General features: G+C 50.4%; 5 protein-coding genes across 5 annotated transcripts; 3 read left to right on the top strand and 2 right to left on the bottom strand.

Moving 5' to 3' along the window:
* Positions 1-425: 425 nt before the first annotated feature.
* On the top strand, positions 426-3,230 carry STEHIDRAFT_90652 (Cullin-domain-containing protein; the record flags this gene model as incomplete). The annotated part of the gene is made up of 9 exons (XM_007299521.1): positions 426-778; positions 835-1,167; positions 1,224-1,724; positions 1,777-1,866; positions 1,923-2,204; positions 2,270-2,563; positions 2,622-2,882; positions 2,957-3,094; positions 3,153-3,230. The coding sequence occupies exons 1-9, from the start codon at positions 548-550 to the stop codon at positions 3,228-3,230; spliced, it is 2,208 nt and encodes a 735-aa protein (XP_007299583.1). The 5' UTR covers positions 426-547.
* Positions 3,231-4,363: 1,133 nt separating this feature from the next.
* STEHIDRAFT_48786 (acid protease) lies at positions 4,364-7,300 on the bottom strand (the record flags this gene model as incomplete). The annotated part of the gene is made up of 10 exons (XM_007299228.1): positions 4,364-5,111; positions 5,189-5,243; positions 5,307-5,358; positions 5,417-5,450; positions 5,505-5,581; positions 5,777-5,925; positions 6,107-6,208; positions 6,748-6,849; positions 6,939-7,016; positions 7,084-7,300. 10 exons carry the CDS (start codon positions 7,298-7,300, stop codon positions 4,364-4,366), a joined length of 1,614 nt encoding a protein of 537 aa, XP_007299290.1.
* A 2,308-nt stretch (positions 7,301-9,608) lies between these two features.
* Positions 9,609-10,591, top strand: STEHIDRAFT_90646 (acyl-CoA N-acyltransferase; the record flags this gene model as incomplete). The annotated part of the gene is made up of 1 exon (XM_007299516.1): positions 9,609-10,591. One exon carries the CDS (start codon positions 9,609-9,611, stop codon positions 10,476-10,478), a length of 870 nt encoding a protein of 289 aa, XP_007299578.1. The 3' UTR covers positions 10,479-10,591.
* A 152-nt stretch (positions 10,592-10,743) lies between these two features.
* STEHIDRAFT_136770 (uncharacterized protein) lies at positions 10,744-12,405 on the bottom strand (the record flags this gene model as incomplete). The annotated part of the gene is made up of 5 exons (XM_007299627.1): positions 12,043-12,405; positions 11,951-12,008; positions 11,717-11,867; positions 11,640-11,691; positions 10,744-11,546 (listed from the first exon to the last, which is right to left on the bottom strand). Exons 1-5 carry the CDS (start codon positions 12,167-12,169, stop codon positions 10,744-10,746), a joined length of 1,191 nt encoding a protein of 396 aa, XP_007299689.1. The 5' UTR covers positions 12,170-12,405.
* Positions 12,406-14,593: 2,188 nt separating this feature from the next.
* Positions 14,594-16,890, top strand: STEHIDRAFT_107519 (uncharacterized protein; the record flags this gene model as incomplete). The annotated part of the gene is made up of 4 exons (XM_007299626.1): positions 14,594-14,974; positions 15,028-15,434; positions 15,512-16,506; positions 16,583-16,890. 4 exons carry the CDS (start codon positions 14,594-14,596, stop codon positions 16,888-16,890), a joined length of 2,091 nt encoding a protein of 696 aa, XP_007299688.1.
* Between the last annotated feature and the right edge of the window lie 2,296 nt (positions 16,891-19,186).

Genomic DNA, 19,186 nt, shown 5'->3' with positions numbered 1-19,186 from the left:
CGCGGATATTCAGCCACTTTCAGTCAATATTCAATACCGCATGATATGTTTATGGCGGCCTACTCCATTGCTTGCAAACAAAGACAAATCAAGAGTTGTGTCAGTATGATGACTAAGCAAGAGCTTTTGATCCTAACAGGGACAAATAGTCCGATTATGGACGTGACGCATCTCCTATTCGTCCAGCTTTCTGCTCCCGCCACAAATGGCATCCAGTACGTTCGTTATGTTTGCGATAGGCGAGCTTACCGCAATCTAATAAAATGCATACAGCTTCAAAACGTACCAAACCCAGAATCGTGAGTTCACAGTATTTGGTGCTCTCTTGACGCGTTCTTGACATCGTTACCGCCACTTCCAGAAACCACGCAAGGTCTGTTGCAATTCCTAGTGTTTGTCATCCTAAGGAGCTCATAATATACAATAGCTTGCCTCGGCAGCGCCTATCGATGAGACATGGGCTAAATTAACTGTCAATATCCGCGAGATCCAGCACCATCGAGCCTTCACGCTTTCCTTTGAGGAGAACTACCGCCTTGCGTACCAAATGGTCGTCAACAAACAAGGGGAAATGCTCTATAATGGTGTCCTATCTCTCATCACAGAGAATCTTGGTTCACTGGCAGAGCAATTCATCTATCCCGCGTATCCGACTGCTGTGGATGGCGATCCTGTTACGGAGAGTCAAGAGAACGAGAGGTTATTGAAGGCGTTGACAAAGGTGTGGGAGGACCATACAAGTAGCACGCAGAAGCTCAGCCATATCTTGAAGTACATGGTGCGCCCGTCATGAATCTTACCCCTTTGTTATCTGACTGGCTGCATACGCCACAGGATCGAGTGCACACAAAGGCTGCCAACGTACCGGAAGTCATCCCTGCGGGGCAAAATCTCTTCTTGAAACACATAATACGACCACCAATAAAGGATCACATCATCTCTGCCATCTTGGGCCTTCTTCGCATCGAGCGTGACGGGTATGTCATCAACCGTTCCGCTGCGACGGGCTGTGTCGACGTCCTACTGCAGCTGAGCAACAAGAACGACACATTGTCCGTGTACAAGGAAGACTTGGAACCCGTTATATTGAAGGAGACAGAGGGTTATTACAGGGCCGAAGGTGACCGGTTGTTGGAGACGTGTGATGCGTCAGAATGCTTGCGACGAGTGCGTGTTCTGCCTTGTTCATCCCATTCGCAGAAAGTGTGCTTAGAGCTGTGCAGATAGACTCTCGATTCTCCGAGGAGCAGTCGAGAGCACATCAATATCTATCTGTAACCACAGCCGAACCTATTCGCCATATTCTTCAAGATACATTACTCACGCCACATCTACACCACATCATCGGCATGTCAGGGTCTGGCTTGGACGTCATGATTGACAACGAGAAGACGGACGATCTTTCACGGCTATATCGACTCTTTGTCACCGTTCCTGAGGGTCTTCCCTGTCTTCGGCGAGCCATCAAAGAATCGGTCATTCGCCGAGGGAAGGAGTTCAACAACGACACTCCGATGGATCAAATGGATGATGTAGACGGCGGAGAGGAGCAAGCTGCACCCGCAGGCAAGGGAAAAGGGAAGGCACGAGCTACCACTGGTGCCCAGAGTCTTGCGCTTGCTTTGAAGTGGGTAGAAGACGTCCTGCGACTGAAGGATAAATTTGATGCGGTCTGGAAGGACTGCTTCAAGGTCGACCGTGAGATTGAGAGTGGCCTAAACGAGGTACGGGTCGTCCATAGTATGCATGATGTATTGATACTGACTCTTGTCCCAGTCCTTCGAGTCGTTCATCAATCTGCAACCACGAGCACCCGAATTCGTCTCGCTCTTCATCGACGAGAACCTCAAGAAGGGACTCAAAGGGGTCAGCTCGACTAGACCCTCCGTCACTATATTTATGCTCACTGGTCCTTCCTGTAGAAAACAGATATCGAGGTGGAAAGCATCCTCGATAAGACGATCACCGTTTTCCGGTACATCACGGAGAAAGACGTCTTCGAGCGATACTACAAGGGTCACCTCGCCAAACGTCTCCTTCTCGGTCGTTCAGTATCCGATGACGCGGAACGTGGCATGCTCGCGAAACTGAAGGTCGAGTGTGGGTTCCAGTTCACTCAAAAGCTGGAGGGCATGTTCCACGATATGAAGATCTCGGCCGACACGATGCAAGCATACCGTAATCACCTAGCCAAGTCTGCCTCGGTGAGTCTGGTCGTATTCTCGCTGCCATAGATTATTGATATTTACGGATAAATTATATACTCCAGCCTCCGGACGTCGACATTTCCGTGACAGTCATGACATCGACTTTCTGGCCCATGGCGTATGCGAGTGTTCCATGTGTTCTACCGTCCGAGCTAGTTAGCACAAGCAGAGCATTCGAACAGTACTACCTCTCGCGACATTCAGGTCGGCGGTTGACATGGCAGCCTTCGATGGGGAACGCGGATGTCAAAGTTACGTTCAAGTCAAAGAGGCACGACTTGAACGTATCCACGTTCGCTCTCGTCATCTTGTTGCTTTTCCAAAATTTGGGAGAGGGAGAGTTCCTAACATACCAGGTAAGACAATTCTTGACTGTCCCATGTCTGGAACTAACGGGATCTCGGATGATTATAGGAGATTAAAGACTCGACACTCATTCCTGATACAGAGCTCCAGCGAAACCTCCAATCACTCGCATGCGCTAAATTCAAGATCCTCAAAAAGCATCCACCAGGACGAGACGTCAATCCCGAAGACTCGTTCTCCTTCAATAATGACTTCACATCGCCGTTGCAGAAGATCAAAATCAGCACTGTGGCATCAAAGGTCGAGAGCGGCGAAGAGCGGAAAGAGACACAGGATAGAGTGGAGGAGGAACGGAGGCATCAGACTGAGGTTCATCTTTTCACTCTCTGTTTTCACTTTGCCCTTTGAGAACTGTACTGACCCAATAATTTTTTCTGTTGTAGGCATGCATCGTGCGGATCATGAAGGACCGAAAACATATGACGCATAACGACCTAGTGAACGAAGTTACGAGACAGCTCGCCATGCGATTCCAACCCAACCCTCTGAACATCAAGAAACGCATCGAGGGTCTTATCGAGGTCCGTCTGCCCCGTCTTAATCTGTTTTCTACTTTGATCCTGACTCGTTGGGAAACAGAGAGAATACCTGGAGCGATGTGCAGATCGCAAGTCTTACAACTACATGGTGGGCAGTCCTTTCTCACCCCCACCTTGACCGTTTAACTCAACCATGAACTACTTTTCTTGAATTGCAGGCATGAGCTCGAGCATTTATCTGTCACCCTCTGGTCCGAGTTGTTGTACTTTATTGCCTATCACTCCTTCCGTCCACGCACCCGGTTTCTTTTTTCTTGTAGCACAATTCGTCACGGACATGGAATGTTTGACATTTTCTGCGGTCTCCAAACAGCAGACAGACACGGATGCTTTCGAGATACTGTATTTACCCAGTAACAGACGGTCTCGCCTTAAGGCTGTTATCGGTTGCGAATGAGCATCCTCAGCCTGAGCTCGCTGCCAAGACGGCCTAAGTCAAGATCGGAGTGTGTAGACGAGTATGCAATGCAAGCTATTATTTGACGGAGAAAAGGTATACAGAAAACGGGCGTGGGTTGTCAATGTAAGTACGTACGTATGTATGTAAGTAATGCAAGAATCGGGCTGTATATAACTTTAAGTATCTTCAGGTCGTGTCCGTGCAAGAAAAGTCGAAAGCGAGAGCGGGGGCGAGGGGGAACATGAGAAAGATAGGTTGTTGGGACTAGGGATAATTGATAGCAAGCGGGTGTGGTGACTCGGATTGAGCAGGGGAGAGCGAGGGAGCGAATGAGGATGTGTGTGGGGATAGTAGGATGCTGAACGGGTCTGTCTGAGCGAGTGAAAGAGATGTCAAGAACACAAAGTTCGAAAGAGAAGGAGAAACACAAGAAAGGCGCAGAGAACGCAAAGGACGATAACAAAAAAGTGGGGATATAATCGACATGCTGGGAGTCAGAACTAGTCAGAATACGAATCGAAAGATTGCAGTGGCTAAGAACAAGACAAAAACTGGCGAAACGAAGAAGACGAAGACGAAAGACGACAAATACTGGGTAAACGGCAGAGGCGGAGACACAGTCCTAGGCCAAACACAGAACAAAACACAGTAGAAAACGGGACAACAAAGTCAGCAGCCTGTAAAGCGTACAACCATGTCCGAGCGAAAACGAAATAAGAAAAGCACAAGAGATCAAGCGAAAAGAGCGATCTGAGGCAAAATCGTAAGTACGCTCCAATGAAGAACTGTCTGTGGGTCGACCTCCTGAAACAACGGAGGCACAAGAAGAAAGCAATAAATCACTCAACCTCCTATAGAAGCAAACCCACTCCACCCATCAAACACCCACCAACAGCCACTGCAACCGCTACCCCAGCACCACCGCCCCCTCTCCCCCTCGCCGAATTCGTACTCGCCCACCCATACGGCACACCCAACTGCACGCTCCTCGTCGGCGCCACACTCGTCGTCGTCACCACCTGTCCCCCACTCTCCGTCACCACCACCGTCTGCTGCGTCGGACTCGGACTCTCCACGGGCAACGCCGTAACATTCCCCACGCTCTCCGCCGTCGCGCCCGGCACGGACGTGAACACGGCTGAATACGTCGATGTGGCGAGCGTGGCGGAGAGCGCGGTGGTCGCGATGGATGTGTTGAAGGTGTAGGTCGGGGTGGTGAGTGTGGGGGTTGAGAGGAGGGAGTTGGGGAGGTCGAAGGTTTGGGTTAGGGAGAGGGAGGCGAAGAGGGCGGAGAGTTGGGAGAGGGGGAGGGCGGAGGGGACTGATGCTGCTTCGGTGGTCGAAGAGGAGGAGGAAGAGGTGGAGGAAGAGGAAGCGAAGGCGTCGTTGAGGGGGTAGAGACCGATCATGGGTGGCTCTTTGCCTGTGATTCCGTAGCTGAAGACGGAATAGACGGTGCGCATGAAGGGAGAGCCGAGTTGCCAGTCGATGCCGTCGGAGGACGGGGAGAGGGCGTTGGGGTAGGCGATACATTCGTTCGTGTCCGAGGAGATGGGGCCGGCGAGGTAGTCTGATGGTAGGAGGGTGAAGTTTTGACCGCTAAAAACGGAGATGTAACCGAGATCGTGAGGTTACAGTGTGGACAGGAGGAATGATGAGGTGAGGGTTTTACTTACCTGAATGTGAAAGTCATAGTAGCGGTGGTATCGCAAGGCATAGCCCAGATACCGCCTGCATCAGGAAAACCATCTCATCAGCCACAATTTGTGCCACATTCCAGGAAAATCGACGTACCCTCAACGTCAACTAACCGACTCCCGGTCATGGAATCAAATATACGAGCGACCTAACACGGCATAACCTCAGTATCAATTTCCCAACAGATATAGAATTCAAGAACATACATCTTGCCATGGCCCAAAGATACCCGTTGTGCCACTGACGACAAAATCAGCTCAAATATCTGGGCCACACACAAAGATAGGCACTCACACATCGAACAGCGCTATCGACGTATTCGAGTTTGCTTCTGAGTATGTTGGACGTGGTGTTACCGTAGTGGAGCCGACCTATGTCACAAATGGTAAAAGGTCAACTTCGGAACACGACGGTGAGATACGGGCGCCGATGTGAAAACGAGCCAGGACAGGGAATCGAGCTACCCACTGAGGCGTGGGGCCACGCTCCCTTCTAGTTGGGCAACTCGCTTCCCCTAAGTTATCCAAGCTCGCTCCCCCTATCCCGTAGAACTCAACTCAACTCACCAAAATATCACCCATCCCGACAGCCCACTGCAAATAACTGCTCGCATTGCCCGCCAGCGCCTCGGCACTACCGCTGAACGGCCGGAAGGGCACGACTTCGGACCAGGCTATGTTGGTGAGGTTTTGGACGATGGAGGAGTCGATTGCGCCTGTGATCCGAGATGCAGAATGTGAGTTTCTTTTCGAGTTAAAAGGAGTCGGTCGGAAATATGTATGGAATCAATAGATAGATGTGACGAATCATCGCCCAGTACAACTGCCCCGGCGTACGAAGCTCATCCCAACTAATACTCCTTAAACATCTAAGTCAAAAGAAAACAAAACACACACCGAGCGCTAACGACCCCGGAGTCGCGTTTCTGGTAAGACTGAGGCCGAAGAGGGGATAATCGAGTCGGACTTGCTGGGCGAGGTTTGAAAAGAATGGGGTGGCTGTTTTGGGTTATTGTGTTTTCGTGTTGTTGGTTGTTTGGTGGTTGGTTGTTTGGTGGTTGGTGGTTTGTTTGGTTGGTGAGGATTGTTTGTTTGTTGGTTGTGAGGATCGATTGTTCGTGCGTCGGAATTTTGAAGGGCGCATAGATGAAGTGAGGTAATGCCGACGCCACAGCGAATACGAGCGGGTGACCCGAGCAAAAGCATACCAGGACCACGACCATGATTCAGGACAGATCAGAAACAGAAACAGATGCAAAAGCAAAAAAAGAAAATGGCAGTCAGCGAACATTCATCATTCATCAGCGATGGGCGCCAAGAACAGAACAGAACAGAACAGAACAGAACAGAACAGAAGAAGGATGATGGTAGTAATGCGTGCGAGCAACGAATATAGTAGTAGCGATGATTGCCAGGAAAGGGAAGATAGGGGTGATACGGCGGGTGTAAGGTAGGAATGAGAAGGGTGTAAGCCAGGGATAGCACTGGGTGGGAGGCTTGGAAGGTAAATGGTGAGAACATAAAAAAGGCAGACGTACCATTAGCTGCCAGAGCGTTGATAGTAGAGAGCCGGGGAAAACCTAAACCAAGGAGACCGCTGATGTCGTCGACGAAGGTGACGTTGGATTGTGTGACCAAGCCTTTAATTTCCCCAGAATATTTAGATTTAGATTTAGAATGATATATGAGAGGGAGAGGGAGATGAGGCTGAGAGGATGTAGGGACGCACCGATTGCTTGGTTCTGCATTGTTAGATTCGCGGCGGGCCCTAGCATGATTTCTTCCCGTGCGACGAAACCGGATACTCCTGCGCAGACGATGAATCAGCAGCTGAGACGGGTTACGAGGGGAGGGCGCGCAGCACGTATACGTACCCGTCGTATCCGCAAAACTGACATTAAACTCAGTCAAGTTCCCATTAACGATCCCAAACGTCGAACTCTCATACGTGAGCGGATATTGTGGTATGGACGAGCATGTGCTAGACGTGCAGTCCGAGGAGAGGAGCCACAAGTCTGAGGAGGCGGTATCGAGTGCGAGTTGAAAGCTAATGTTCCCGACATTTGCTAGGACGTAGAATGATCTGGACATACGAACGTCCGGAAGCAGCATATATATGACACATGTCAAAGAAAAGAGAAATAAGCTTCATTCATTTCGGACAGGATATTACGACGCACCCGTCTTTTGCGATATTCAGGTCTACGATCGTAGAACTATTGGGATTCCCTGGTGTCCCTGTATCGCGCTTATGACGCTCATGTAGAGCACTCGGGACACGACGAGAGGGTGTCGACGACGTCGAGAGCGATGATGGCTGCGCCTGAGATGCTTGAGAAGCCTTCGGTCGTTCGACCTGGTCTCGAGCGGCGAATTCGTCACGGTGGCCGGTAACGACGGCTGAAGCGGCGACGTCGAGGAGGACGGTGAGGAGGATGGCGAGGGCAAAAGGAATGGGGAGCATGGTGGGCTTGTGAAGACGGGGGCTATGGGCGCAGTGCCATGGGAGATGGGCCGCCAATTAAATAGAGTTAAACGAGAGAACGGGCAGATGCAACCGCGGACGTCGTCAACAGGCGCTCGTCACAGCCACCCCCTCGGCTCGCTAATCCTCATTTCGGCTACTCATCTTTCAGTCGTGCAGTGCTCTCGGAAATATATTAATGGGTACAGATACACCGTCGGCTGTCTTCACATTTTCCTCTGGGTATTTCGCAGCGCAGTATACTATCATTCCAGCAGTGTTCGGTATTAGATGGGTGTTCGGTATTGCGCTCCAACGCACGCAATTCCCCATTGTTTCTCTCCAAACCTTCTGGAGATGATATCCAGGGTTATCAAAGTGACGTACACACGCTTTGGGCACAAACCAATGTCTCGTCTATGAGTGGGGAATATACTAAAGGATAAAAAAGGCCGTTTTAGGCCGTTTAGGCCATATTCCACCTCTCTGAGCAGCAGCTCCTTCTCGTTTTTCTTGACCGTTGGCTGTTAAATACCTCTATGGGATTTAATGGTACTGCATAATTCTCCGAGGGAGTACAGGTTGGGTGTTCTCAACAAAACGAAGCGCAATGGTGTGGCGGAGAATTGACCGAACACCCATCCGCGACCACCGGAATTGATCCGGACAGGAGCAGAGACAACTTTTGGTCAATGTGAGTACCTAGGGTTGAAGCATACATGTTTGCCAGCATGTATACAAAATCTCGTGAGGTACTGTGGCGAAAAAAAGTATTGCCCACGCCACTCTGGGCGAAGACTTGGATCCTTTGTGGATCCTTGTTTTCTCAACGTGAACGAATAGATTCCATTCCCAGTTTGCATAATATGAGAGGCATGTACAGCCTATGCAAGTAGATTATCCGCTTTGAGGATCATGCTGTATTTTTGTAGAAAGAAATCCAAAAAAAGCCTGTTTTGACTGTGGGAATGAAAGAATTTATTGTAGGCTATGAAGTGCATGATTTCTTCCAAAAAAAATATGTGCATACACCTTGACGAATGTAGTATCATACTCTGAATTTTATGGGAATTGTGGTGCTGGGTACACAAAACTGCACCGAGGTATATAGAGTGGTGGCACTAGGTGTGGCCCATATACCCCCTCATAAAACATTATCTATGGAAGTTGGTGCTAAATCTTGCAATGTAACATATAGACTATCATTGTACATTCATGATATAACATCAAACATTATCTCTTGCTGTACACACCATGTGCTACAATGCCGATGTGTACCACAGAGAGTGACACTCCTTTGTATCCCCTGGTGTGCTTTCTTTCACTGTGATCAACAATTCTGGGAAAACTCATATCAAGCTACTACACCATGTAAGGTGTGTGCACATATTTTAAACTGAGGAGAAACATACACTTTGTATCCTACAATAAATTCTTTCATTCTCACAGTTAAAACAGGCTTTCTTTGAATTTCTTTCTCCAAAAATACAGCAAGATCTCCAAAGCGGGTGATCTACTTGCATAGGCCCTACATGCCTCTTATATGATGCAAATTGGAAATGTAATCCATTTGTTGACGTTGAGAAAGGAAGGATCTAAGTCTTCGCCCAGAGTGGCGTGGGCAATACTTTTTTTCGCCACAGTAAGAGGGCGGAGGAAGAGCCCTACGAGACTTTCAGTGTTTTGCGACCGAACACTGCTGGAGTGATAGTATGCATTTACCAGAGCCCCACGCCGTTCCTGGTAAGTAGTCCGGTCAACTGAACCATCTGTTTTCAAAGTCCGCGAGCCACCCGCCACAACCGACTTGTGGCAAGTCAACCGGTCAATACCAAATGATATTCGAGTCATGCGTCGATTACTTGGATATCACGATATGATTGTATAGTCTTACTTCAGTTCGCTATTCCTGCTCGACGCGCTTAGAACTCCATCATGGCTGACCCGACCTCCTTCACAAACACCTATCGACCCCCAACTCCCCCTCCCACCGTGACCCCCACCTCCCTCGAACCAGCCTACGGTCCCTCTCCCTACGACATCAACTTCTGCTACCCCCTCGACACCCACACCCACACATCCATCCTCGAATCCTCCCGCGTCCGACTCACACCCTTCATCCCCCGCCTACACGCCTCGACCTACATCTCCCAAGTCCTCGCCCATCCAGAACTTACGCAGCATTTCCCAAGTGAACATAGATCTCTTGCTGAGTTCCTCACTTATTTGGAGTATGGCGTAAGGAGGAATTCTATGTGGTGTTTGTTTGCGGTGTTGGATAAGGGGGGGCTTGCGATTGATACTGAGGGGGCGTCTGAATCTCCCGACGGAAGAGGAGAAGGAGGAAGCGAGGAGAAGGAGAAAGAGGAAGAAAAGATGGCAGGCGTAATAGGCCTCATACGTTCCGACCCAACAAACCTAAGCACCGAAATCGGCTACCTCATGACCTTCCCCTCCTTCCAACGAACACACATAACCACCCACGCCGTCTGCCTCCTCCTCCAATTCACACTCGAACTGCCTACTCGACGGGCTGGCGCGCTCGGTCTTAGGAGGGTAGAATGGAGGGCGTATGCGGGTAATGATGCGAGTGTGAGGGCTGCGGAGAGGATGGGGTTTAGGGAGGAGGGGACGAGGAGGTGGTATGTCGCGATTGCGGAGGGGAAGGAGGGATATGGAGAGCCGAGGGAGGGAGATCCGATGCAGGGGAGGAAGAGGATTGATTCGAGGGTTTTGGCGATGTGTTGTGATGACTGGGAGAGTGGTGGGAGAGAGCATGTTGAGAGCTTAATGGCGAGATTATGAAAGAACGGTGCTCTTAAATAATTACCAGGACCGATCTTAGACGCACGCGAGGAATGTAATATGTACGGGTTCATCACACGCACGAGCATAATCTCAATTAGACAAACCTTCATAGCATAGAACGACATAATTTCGAGCAGCACCAGACTCATACCGACAAGAACAGAACGTCAGGCTTCAACACCTCATCCCTTTTCCTCCCATTACCAATCCACCAAAACCCGACTCATCAACCTACCCAACCACGCCACGCCACACGACTAAACTACCTCCCGCCCCCCACCTTCGCCTTCCCCTCCTCCTTAACCAAATGCGCCAAAACCCCCTGCTCAATCGTAACCTCCCAAAGCTCCACCTTCGCCCTCTCCAACTCCTTCTGCAACGCCTTCCGCCTCTCCTTCGCCCTCTTGATGATATCCTCTTTCTTTGACTTTGCGCTAGCTGACTTCGCCGCCGTTGTCGAAGTGGTTGTGGTTGTGGTTGTGTTCGGCCCAGTCGAAGAGGGGTTACGAGCCCCGTTCGCGATTGTGGGAAGGGATGCGGAGGATGTAGAACCCGGAGAATGTTGGCCCAGGCTATCAGGGTGTGGAGCGTACAGAGGCGGGTACTGTGGCTGATGACGCGGATCGAGCACGGTAGCAAGAAGGGAGGTGGACGTAAGACCCGGAGGCGGGTGTGCATAGGCGTAGGCGTACGCGTGTGGCGAGGGATGCGAATGCGGATACGCGTGTGGCGAGGGATGCGGATACGCGTGTGGAGAGGGGTGCAGATACGGATACGCGTACGCATACGGGTAAGGCGCGGGAGTGGGTGGCATTGACATTGAGGGCGAATATGGGGTCCCTGGGCCGGGGCCGGGGAGGAAGTATGCTGGGGGATGCTGCTGTGGGTATGACTGTGGCTGAGATGATCCTGCGGGTGCGGGTGCGGGTATCGTTGCTGGAGGCTGCGTATGTGCTTGTACTTGACTACTTGCTTGTGGTTGCTGCTGCTGCTGCTGCTGAGACGACGACCCCCCACCCTCCCTACCCACACCCACCTCCCTATTCTCCACAATCGCCCTCTCACCTAAACCCATCGCAGATCCAAAACTCATTAACGCTCCGTTCGTCCTCGTAGAATGAAAGACACGATCACGACGGCGACTCGACGCGGACGCACCTAATTGCGAGAACTGCCCGAAACCCTCTCCTCTCACGATCTGGATCTCCGACTCTACACCAGTCATCAGTTCATACCGAGATAGGTGTCTCAGGGTCCATCGGCGCGATCGTCGACGCCTCCGGTGACTGGCTCTGGCTCTGCGACTGTGTCGTTGGAGGCGCGGTTTGTGACTGGACCTGCGAGGCGCCTTGCAGGTTTGACGTGTTGGGGTTGGAAAAGCCGAGGCTGTGATTGAAGCAGGGTTGAGAGATGAAGAGTAAAAAGGGATCGATCATGAACGTTATGTCGTCAAAGTCGTTGAAAGTTACAGCCCGGAGGCTGAGGAGTTAGACTGGCCATGGGCTGATGCCGTGGCAGGTGCACGTCCTGAGGTGACGATTGTTAGTCCACGTCCATGTACCATGGGCACGTTTGTCGGCGACTGCATCCGGGTTCTTACTCGAATTCAGATCGAACGAGAACGTATCACCATGCAACATCGAGTTGAAAGCTTCCAGATCGGGATCAAGAGATGCAGAAAAGTCCATGTCGTCGAACGAAGTTGACGTCGTGGAATCATTACATGATGGTAGGAGAATCGGCGGCAGAGAAGGCAACGGAGGGGTCAGGAGCAAGGGCAGGAGCGGATTGTATATCAGATAGCATTGGAGCCATTAATGATCGCATGAGATCATCGAATGCCTTTCTGGTCGAGGTGGTGCTCTGAGGTGACACTAACAGAGGGATTCTGGCAGTAGACTCAGAGGTGAAGCGGAAGCGTCCCATGGTATCTTCTACTAGACGTTACTTGTACGAATTTGCGTCTAAGTCGACGCGGCGCAAGGCGGAGTTGATCACGTGTGGCCACTCCGCCGAGCCGCGTTCGTGGCGCGTTCCAACTTCCCGGATTGCCAAAAAGGAAGGAAACGGCTTCAGGAGGGAATAGCGCTGCCTTACTCTGTTCTGCTGAGGCCTTTCACGAAGGTCCTACTCTCAACTCTCTCTATACTCGTACTTCGACCAATCTTAGCATTTACACTCCCAAAATCATTTCGAGCATCCCAGATGGTGAGACAGCAACCACGGGACGCCGCGAGAGATGGGAGTGGGTGAGAGCCCTACCTATATGGTATGTCGGATGACCGCCTGGATCTTCTGTGTCGTAGGTTCTGGTGGCAGTGGAAGTCTTATGCTGCCGTGAACGGTGAGATACCAAAGAAGGTGCGTATGTGTGGTTCGCCTTTCTTTTCATCTTGTGTCGCAGGTGCGCAAACTGCCTAAGTATCGTCGACCTGGTGCTCTTCATAGCAGCCCAAGTTATAGGAATCCAATTTTGATTCTCGAATAACAGGGCTGAATGCACTTTTACTCCGTCTCAGATATTTTTTATAGACTTGATGCACGAAGCTGTATACCAGAAAGCGCGCTGACATCCACCTCTGCACCGTGCGGATCTCTTGCGATGAATGAGACAACCGGCGGTGCAATACCAGTGCCTCTATGATCACGACTCATGATATGTGGGCGCTTCGTAGCGAGTATATATCTGCCTCACAGGATCCTCGGATTTTCTCACATGGCCATTACGCTACCGCGGGTGCGGGTTGATAAGATGGAAACAAATTTCGCAGATTAGGTTCTACATGTTCTCCACGACGTGGCACTACTTATTTTAATTCGCAGGTGATGATTCAACGAATTCACTGCCTCCTGATCTACTTAATCGCCCCCGTGATCCATGGCGATGGCGCTGCGCTGCACGTTGACAGGTGAATTTGTTTTTTTGGAAGCGATGAGAAACTAGAGATGGATACTGGTTGCTAAAAAAAGTTAGTTAACACGGCGTTTTAGCTACACCGAAGGTTAGGAGCTGGGCAGCGTCCATATTTAACAGGCGTCTCACTATACGTTGTTGAGCGATTTCAATGAGCGATCGGGTGAACACCCGAAAAAACATGATAGGTGAACATTGAGGCAATCGAAAGCATCTTCGCTGCGCTGGACTCTTCGTTCACGGAATGATTTCACTTTTTAGAGCGCGCTCTTTCGAAGGCTAGTGCATATCATCATCCAGTTTTTGTTAGACCCCAAAAATGGCGTGCTCCGTATTTCCTCCATGCCTCGGCCGGTGGTCTAGGAGCACGACTGTATGCATATAGATAACGCTTCTCTGCGCTCTTCTGGACATGAACAGCCATCCTGATTCTTTGCCTGCAATGCACTGTCTCAACTGTTCTGATTCCAGTGCAATAGCGGGTGCCATACAGGTATACTAACTGCATGGTTCAGCGTTCTTTTACCCCATCTTTACTTTACTTGGGACTGTGTGGACTCCGCATTCCTTCTTTCCGCAATCGCATTCCCTGACATGACACAGGCTAGTTCCTTCCTATAGCAGAACGGCTCGACATCGATCAGCCGATCACTAAGAACCTAGGTCCATTCGGGTTTTGCCCGACAAGCGTCGCAGTAGACCTAGCGCCGTCGCCCTCGATGGTCTAAACACTATTTTCATTATCAAGATGATCTATACATGCGCAAACCATAACAGCTTCCATTTACAATGGAGGATATCGCGGGAATACGACACTGTCCATCAGTGCCTCACAGTTCACCAGATGTTTTAAAGCAGGCCTCATATCCGGTCGAATCTCTCGTCCACACCCCCAACAGTTGACAATCACGCTCTTCTTCATCGCATACGCACAATCACTTCGTTGATCGACATGACATTTTCATGGTCTTGTCCCTCCTTCTCAAAGAAGTCAAAAACTGACCCTCAATCTACGTCAGTAAAGTCGCTGTTCCCCTTGACATCAAGCTAATATAGTGTCACAGTCACGACGGAAACGATCACGACCTGTGGGTATTAACGACCACCTCCATTACAGCCAGGCTCACTCAGCTGCATTCGGGCTAGTCCTCCCTCGAATATTTTCGCTCTTATAATTGGAATCAACCAATACAAATACATGAGCAGCCTGCGTGGTGCCGTCGCCGATGCTGACGATGCTTCAAAATTCTTTGAGACGCGGGTTCCAATCAAACGTATCCGTAACCTTAGAGATCAACAGGCAACTCGGAAGAACATCTTGAAGGAACTGGAATCTCTTGCGACAAACGACGCCATTAAGAAGAACGACCCTATCATTATCTTCTTTGCTGGGCATGGGGCTCTGGCAAAGCTTCCTGAGGGATGGAACACCGGGGGGCGCGAGCACGGACGAGTGCAGTTGCTTTGTCCCTATGGTTTTCTTCCGGAGGCAAATATTGACATGCGAAAACAAGGTATCCCCAGCCTTACCTTGGCCAACGTGCTCAATGATATATCTCGGGCTAAAGGCAATAATATTGTGAGTAACAAGCACTCTTAGTCTATGGAGCTGATGATGTCCTTTTTGGACAGACGGTTATCCTAGACTGTTGTTACGCTGGCGGGGGAGCTCGGCACGAAGATGACGATACGTACATCATGAAACGCAGTGTGGATCTCGACAATGACTATATCATCCTGCCCACCATCCTGCCCACCATCCTGCAACATCAGGCTACGCCGTCTACAACCACTTCCAGTCCAGAATTGGACGAACAGGTTGCTCGTGCGCACCATCAAAAGTTCGACCCGAGGACATCGGGATTTTGGTCTAGCATCGTCCTGGCCGCATGCAAAGACACAGAGGTCAGCTTAGAAGAGAATGGACGTGGACGTTTCTCCAAAGCTCTCTTCGAGGCGCTCCGCGCTGCTGGGAATGCTGGTGAGCTGGATGGGTTAACATACGAGAGCCTTATTGATCGTCTATCTATACTTGATCGGTAAGTCGACTGTCAAGAATTGTAACGGGACTAAGGACGCCGTAACATATACTTATATGCCTGTCTTGTGTACACAGCCAGAATCCTCAATGCATAGGCGGTGACAAAGCCAGGCTCTTGTTCAGTTTCAAGACATTCGATTCTCTTGTATATTTCGAGGTCACGAAGTCAGAGCACGACGGGATATTCCACCTGAATGCTGGCGAGGCTTCCGGAATCAATACCGCGGCCCGCTTCAATGTCTACGGCAGCAAAAGTATCGAAACACAACTTCTTGCCACCCTCACCGTCATAAAAACCACCCACGACTCCGCTGACTTGAAGCCCACAGACGGCTATTCGGATTTCCACCTCCCTCCGTCTGGAGTGGCCTATGCTCGGCAAATTCACGGACAAGGTTCGGCGGAGAGCTTGAAGCTAGTTATTCCTCCAGGGAAGCCTCTCCTGACCAGAGTCAGCGCTCTAGTCAACGATGCGCATTCGAATGGGAGGCTCAGGGTCCTTCCTGACATGAGGTTGGTGATGGATGGAGACGATACGGTTGCCTTCGAGGTCAAGAACGGCATCTGGAGGGACCAGAATCTGAAAACCCTGTACTACAAGATTCAGCGATACACATCCGACATCCACCCCAGAAAAACTTCTGCACGGCTACAATACCGAGTCCGCTGCCGCAAAACCTCTGAAACCTCCAAATATGATGACGACACGTTCGACGACGTATTTGACGACGAAGACTCTGCCAACATCCGCTTCGCCGACAGAGTATTTAGTGTCATATCGAGCGCGGCAAACTTTTACTTCCACCTCTCTCGCGAACCGACCAAAGCCAATCCCGATGAGCCCATTGCAGATGTTCGTCTCGAATGTTTCGAGCTTGATGAGGTTCGCAATGGGCCCAGCCTCAAGAGATTCACCCGAGAGAAGGACCCGAAGACTAATCTCATCGATAATGGTGCATTGAACGTATCCGTGTCAGTAAAGAAGGTTCTCGGTTTCAAGATCATCAACGGGACCGACGTTCCCCTTTACGCCGCTTTGTTTTACTTTGACATGAGCGATCTGAGCATCAGTACGCTACTTTAATATTGATCACTTCTACGTCCGCGAAGCTCACGTTCTCTCCTTGATGCATGCTTACGTCTCAGTGTCTTATTACGAACCGAGCTTAGCGAAAGGTAGCAATGCACAACAATGCATCCCCGCTGGAGGCGAGCTCACTGTCGGCTATGGATCAGGAACCGGGCGTCCTCGCAGATACGCTCTTAGAGATGGTCAGACAATCGATGTCGCATACCTGAAGCTGTTTTATTCGACGAGATGGGTAGATTATTCAAGAATCAAACAGTCGTCTCCATTTAGTCAGGAGGCTCGTTTTGGAGACCAGATCAAATCGAACGATATGGTTGCTCCAGTATGGAACACCATCTCTGTTCGTTTCACCCAGACCACCTGACCCACATCACTCCTGTGAGGAAAAACCCATCTTAGTCCTTCCCCCTATCTCGTCAAGCTCACTACACTCCTCAATCCCTTCTTCTCTCAGTCTCTTATCTTCCTCTTTCACACTCTTGATGCTCACTGACCTTCATGACCTGCAGTACTCTTGCGACCCTTACAATCACCCGGCTTGATGTCCGTGACCACGACATAGCTCTCATGGGCACTTATTATTTCCTATCACACTACACATGTTCTTCCTCCCTTCGCTGATGCCAGCCCCCTTCTCCTTTCTTGTTGATGTGTGGTCCCTTGCTCAAATATTTGTTTATTCACAAATTTACGCTGCCAGATGCTCAGCCTGCGGTATGATGGTTTTTCTTGGACGGAAAACAGATATTCTGTTCAAATTATGAGGGACTATGATGTCCGAGTCTGACTGAGTCTGGTGAGGTCTTATGAGCTACGATGTGAGACAACTTCATTAGACCATGTCAAACCTTGTCAAGCCTCGACGGACCTCAGCCAACTTTGTCGGACTTCATTGTATGGGCAGAACTGAGCAAACTCCAGCAAGCCAGATAAGACTTCATCAGACCTTAGACAACTTACATCAGCAAGGTCGCACGCGTCTGGACCAGGCCGTCCAGGCAGTCTCCAGAGTTTCCCAAGAGTTTCGAGAGCTCCAGACAAGCGCATGAACCCAGAAAGACCGACGCGCGACCAGGACCTCGTCTGGGATCATAAATACCGTCTGGAACGTCTGGAGACTGACATCTCCAGTCATTCCAATTCCACCATAAATGCATAAAATACACATATTTTACTTATTTACATGATACTACACTACGGGTATCGAACAACGTTCATACACACAAACAATCACCTCTAAGACCGTCTTCCTGTTACCAGCTCAGCCATTGAAGGGCTGCCAATAATTACCAGGCCCATCCCTCGACCAAAACCCTCCTCAATGACGATACCCGACGAATGCTGATTCGCAGCGTGGTCGTGACGCAGTTGTATGGCATGCCGGAGGATCATAAATAATTGATGCGGTATGTATAAAGGAGGGTGACGCACCTCTTCTACTTCACAACCCGCGAATACAACGACCGATGTCCCTCGCACCCATGTGCAAGCGCAGGTGTGCGTGTATGTGAGAGGTCGCATGGGAGAGGGCGAGTGCCGAGGGGTTAAGGAGCTGGGATGAAAATGGGAGTGAGCAAGGAAGAGAGGACGTGGATGCAGTAAGGGAGAGCGACGGGCCCGGAATGTCGCTGGTCTGGCTAAGGATGTTGTTGAGCGACGATGAGGGGGTGAGGAAGGAAAGGCGAGGGTGAGTATGCCATTGACGAAGGGAGAGGGAAGAAGACACGACGAAGTTGGGGGAGGTTGAGTGAACGAGGGAAGAAGAGAGAAGAGAAGAGGATGGAGGCCGCACCCAACGCGATCCACTTCACGGAGTGATTGCGAGCGCGGGTGTGCGCATAAGGTCGTGAGTGAGAAAACGAGCGCCGAGCGATGAAGAAACGAGGAGAAAAGCGGGAGTGGGTGGGAGTGGGCGAGAAAGAGAGGGTGTGAATGTGATGAGGGAGCTCGACGGGGAGTGTCGAGGGAGAGCAGTGGTACGATCACAAAAGAGAGAACGATAGAGAAGGCTAAAAGCACTTACAATGGCCCGAGCCTCCGGCAGGCCACCCAGCCTCCACGATACAGCTTTCCCTCATTCTAACTTCCGTTTCATTTACTGCTCAACCGTCGCGGCCGCACCCTGGAGCGTTATCACTGATAGCGCTGTTAGGACGGCCTTCCTGGCTACAGGTATCGTGGGGCGACAATGAGGGAGTGAAGAAAAGAGTGAGAAAAAAAAGGGGGGCATGACAAGGTTAGGGGAGATCTAGCGAACGAGCGAAGGAAGGAGGAAGAGTGAAGTAGAGAAGAGGGAAGGATGAACGGGCCAGTGTTGTGCCGGTCGCGCGATAGTCTTTGGGGTCTCGGTCCGAAGACTCGGAACTGTCGCGCGACAGCCGAGCGACCTTGGAAAGGCAGGACCTTGAAGATCATCTAATCTAATCTAATATGGAGTGTGGCGGTGGCAAAATTGAGCTGTTGCAGACGTCGTACTGATCACTCGACATTGGTGCCCGCTCCGATGTTGTATAGGATGAGTTTGAATGATAATATGTGCCCCCATCTGTGCAATGAGCAGGTTCTCTTTTTGATTCAAGTGCACAAGGCCGTGTTGTATGTAAATCAGTGCACTGCATGTAATCTACATATGCATACTTATGCTTTGCTGTAGAATATGC

This window comes from Stereum hirsutum, assembly GCF_000264905.1.
Source record: "Stereum hirsutum FP-91666 SS1 unplaced genomic scaffold STEHIscaffold_2, whole genome shotgun sequence".
NCBI classification, from domain to species: domain Eukaryota; kingdom Fungi; phylum Basidiomycota; class Agaricomycetes; order Russulales; family Stereaceae; genus Stereum; species Stereum hirsutum.
The sequence above is the reverse complement of the archived record's forward strand: the minus strand, read 5'-3'. Positions and strand labels throughout refer to the sequence as shown.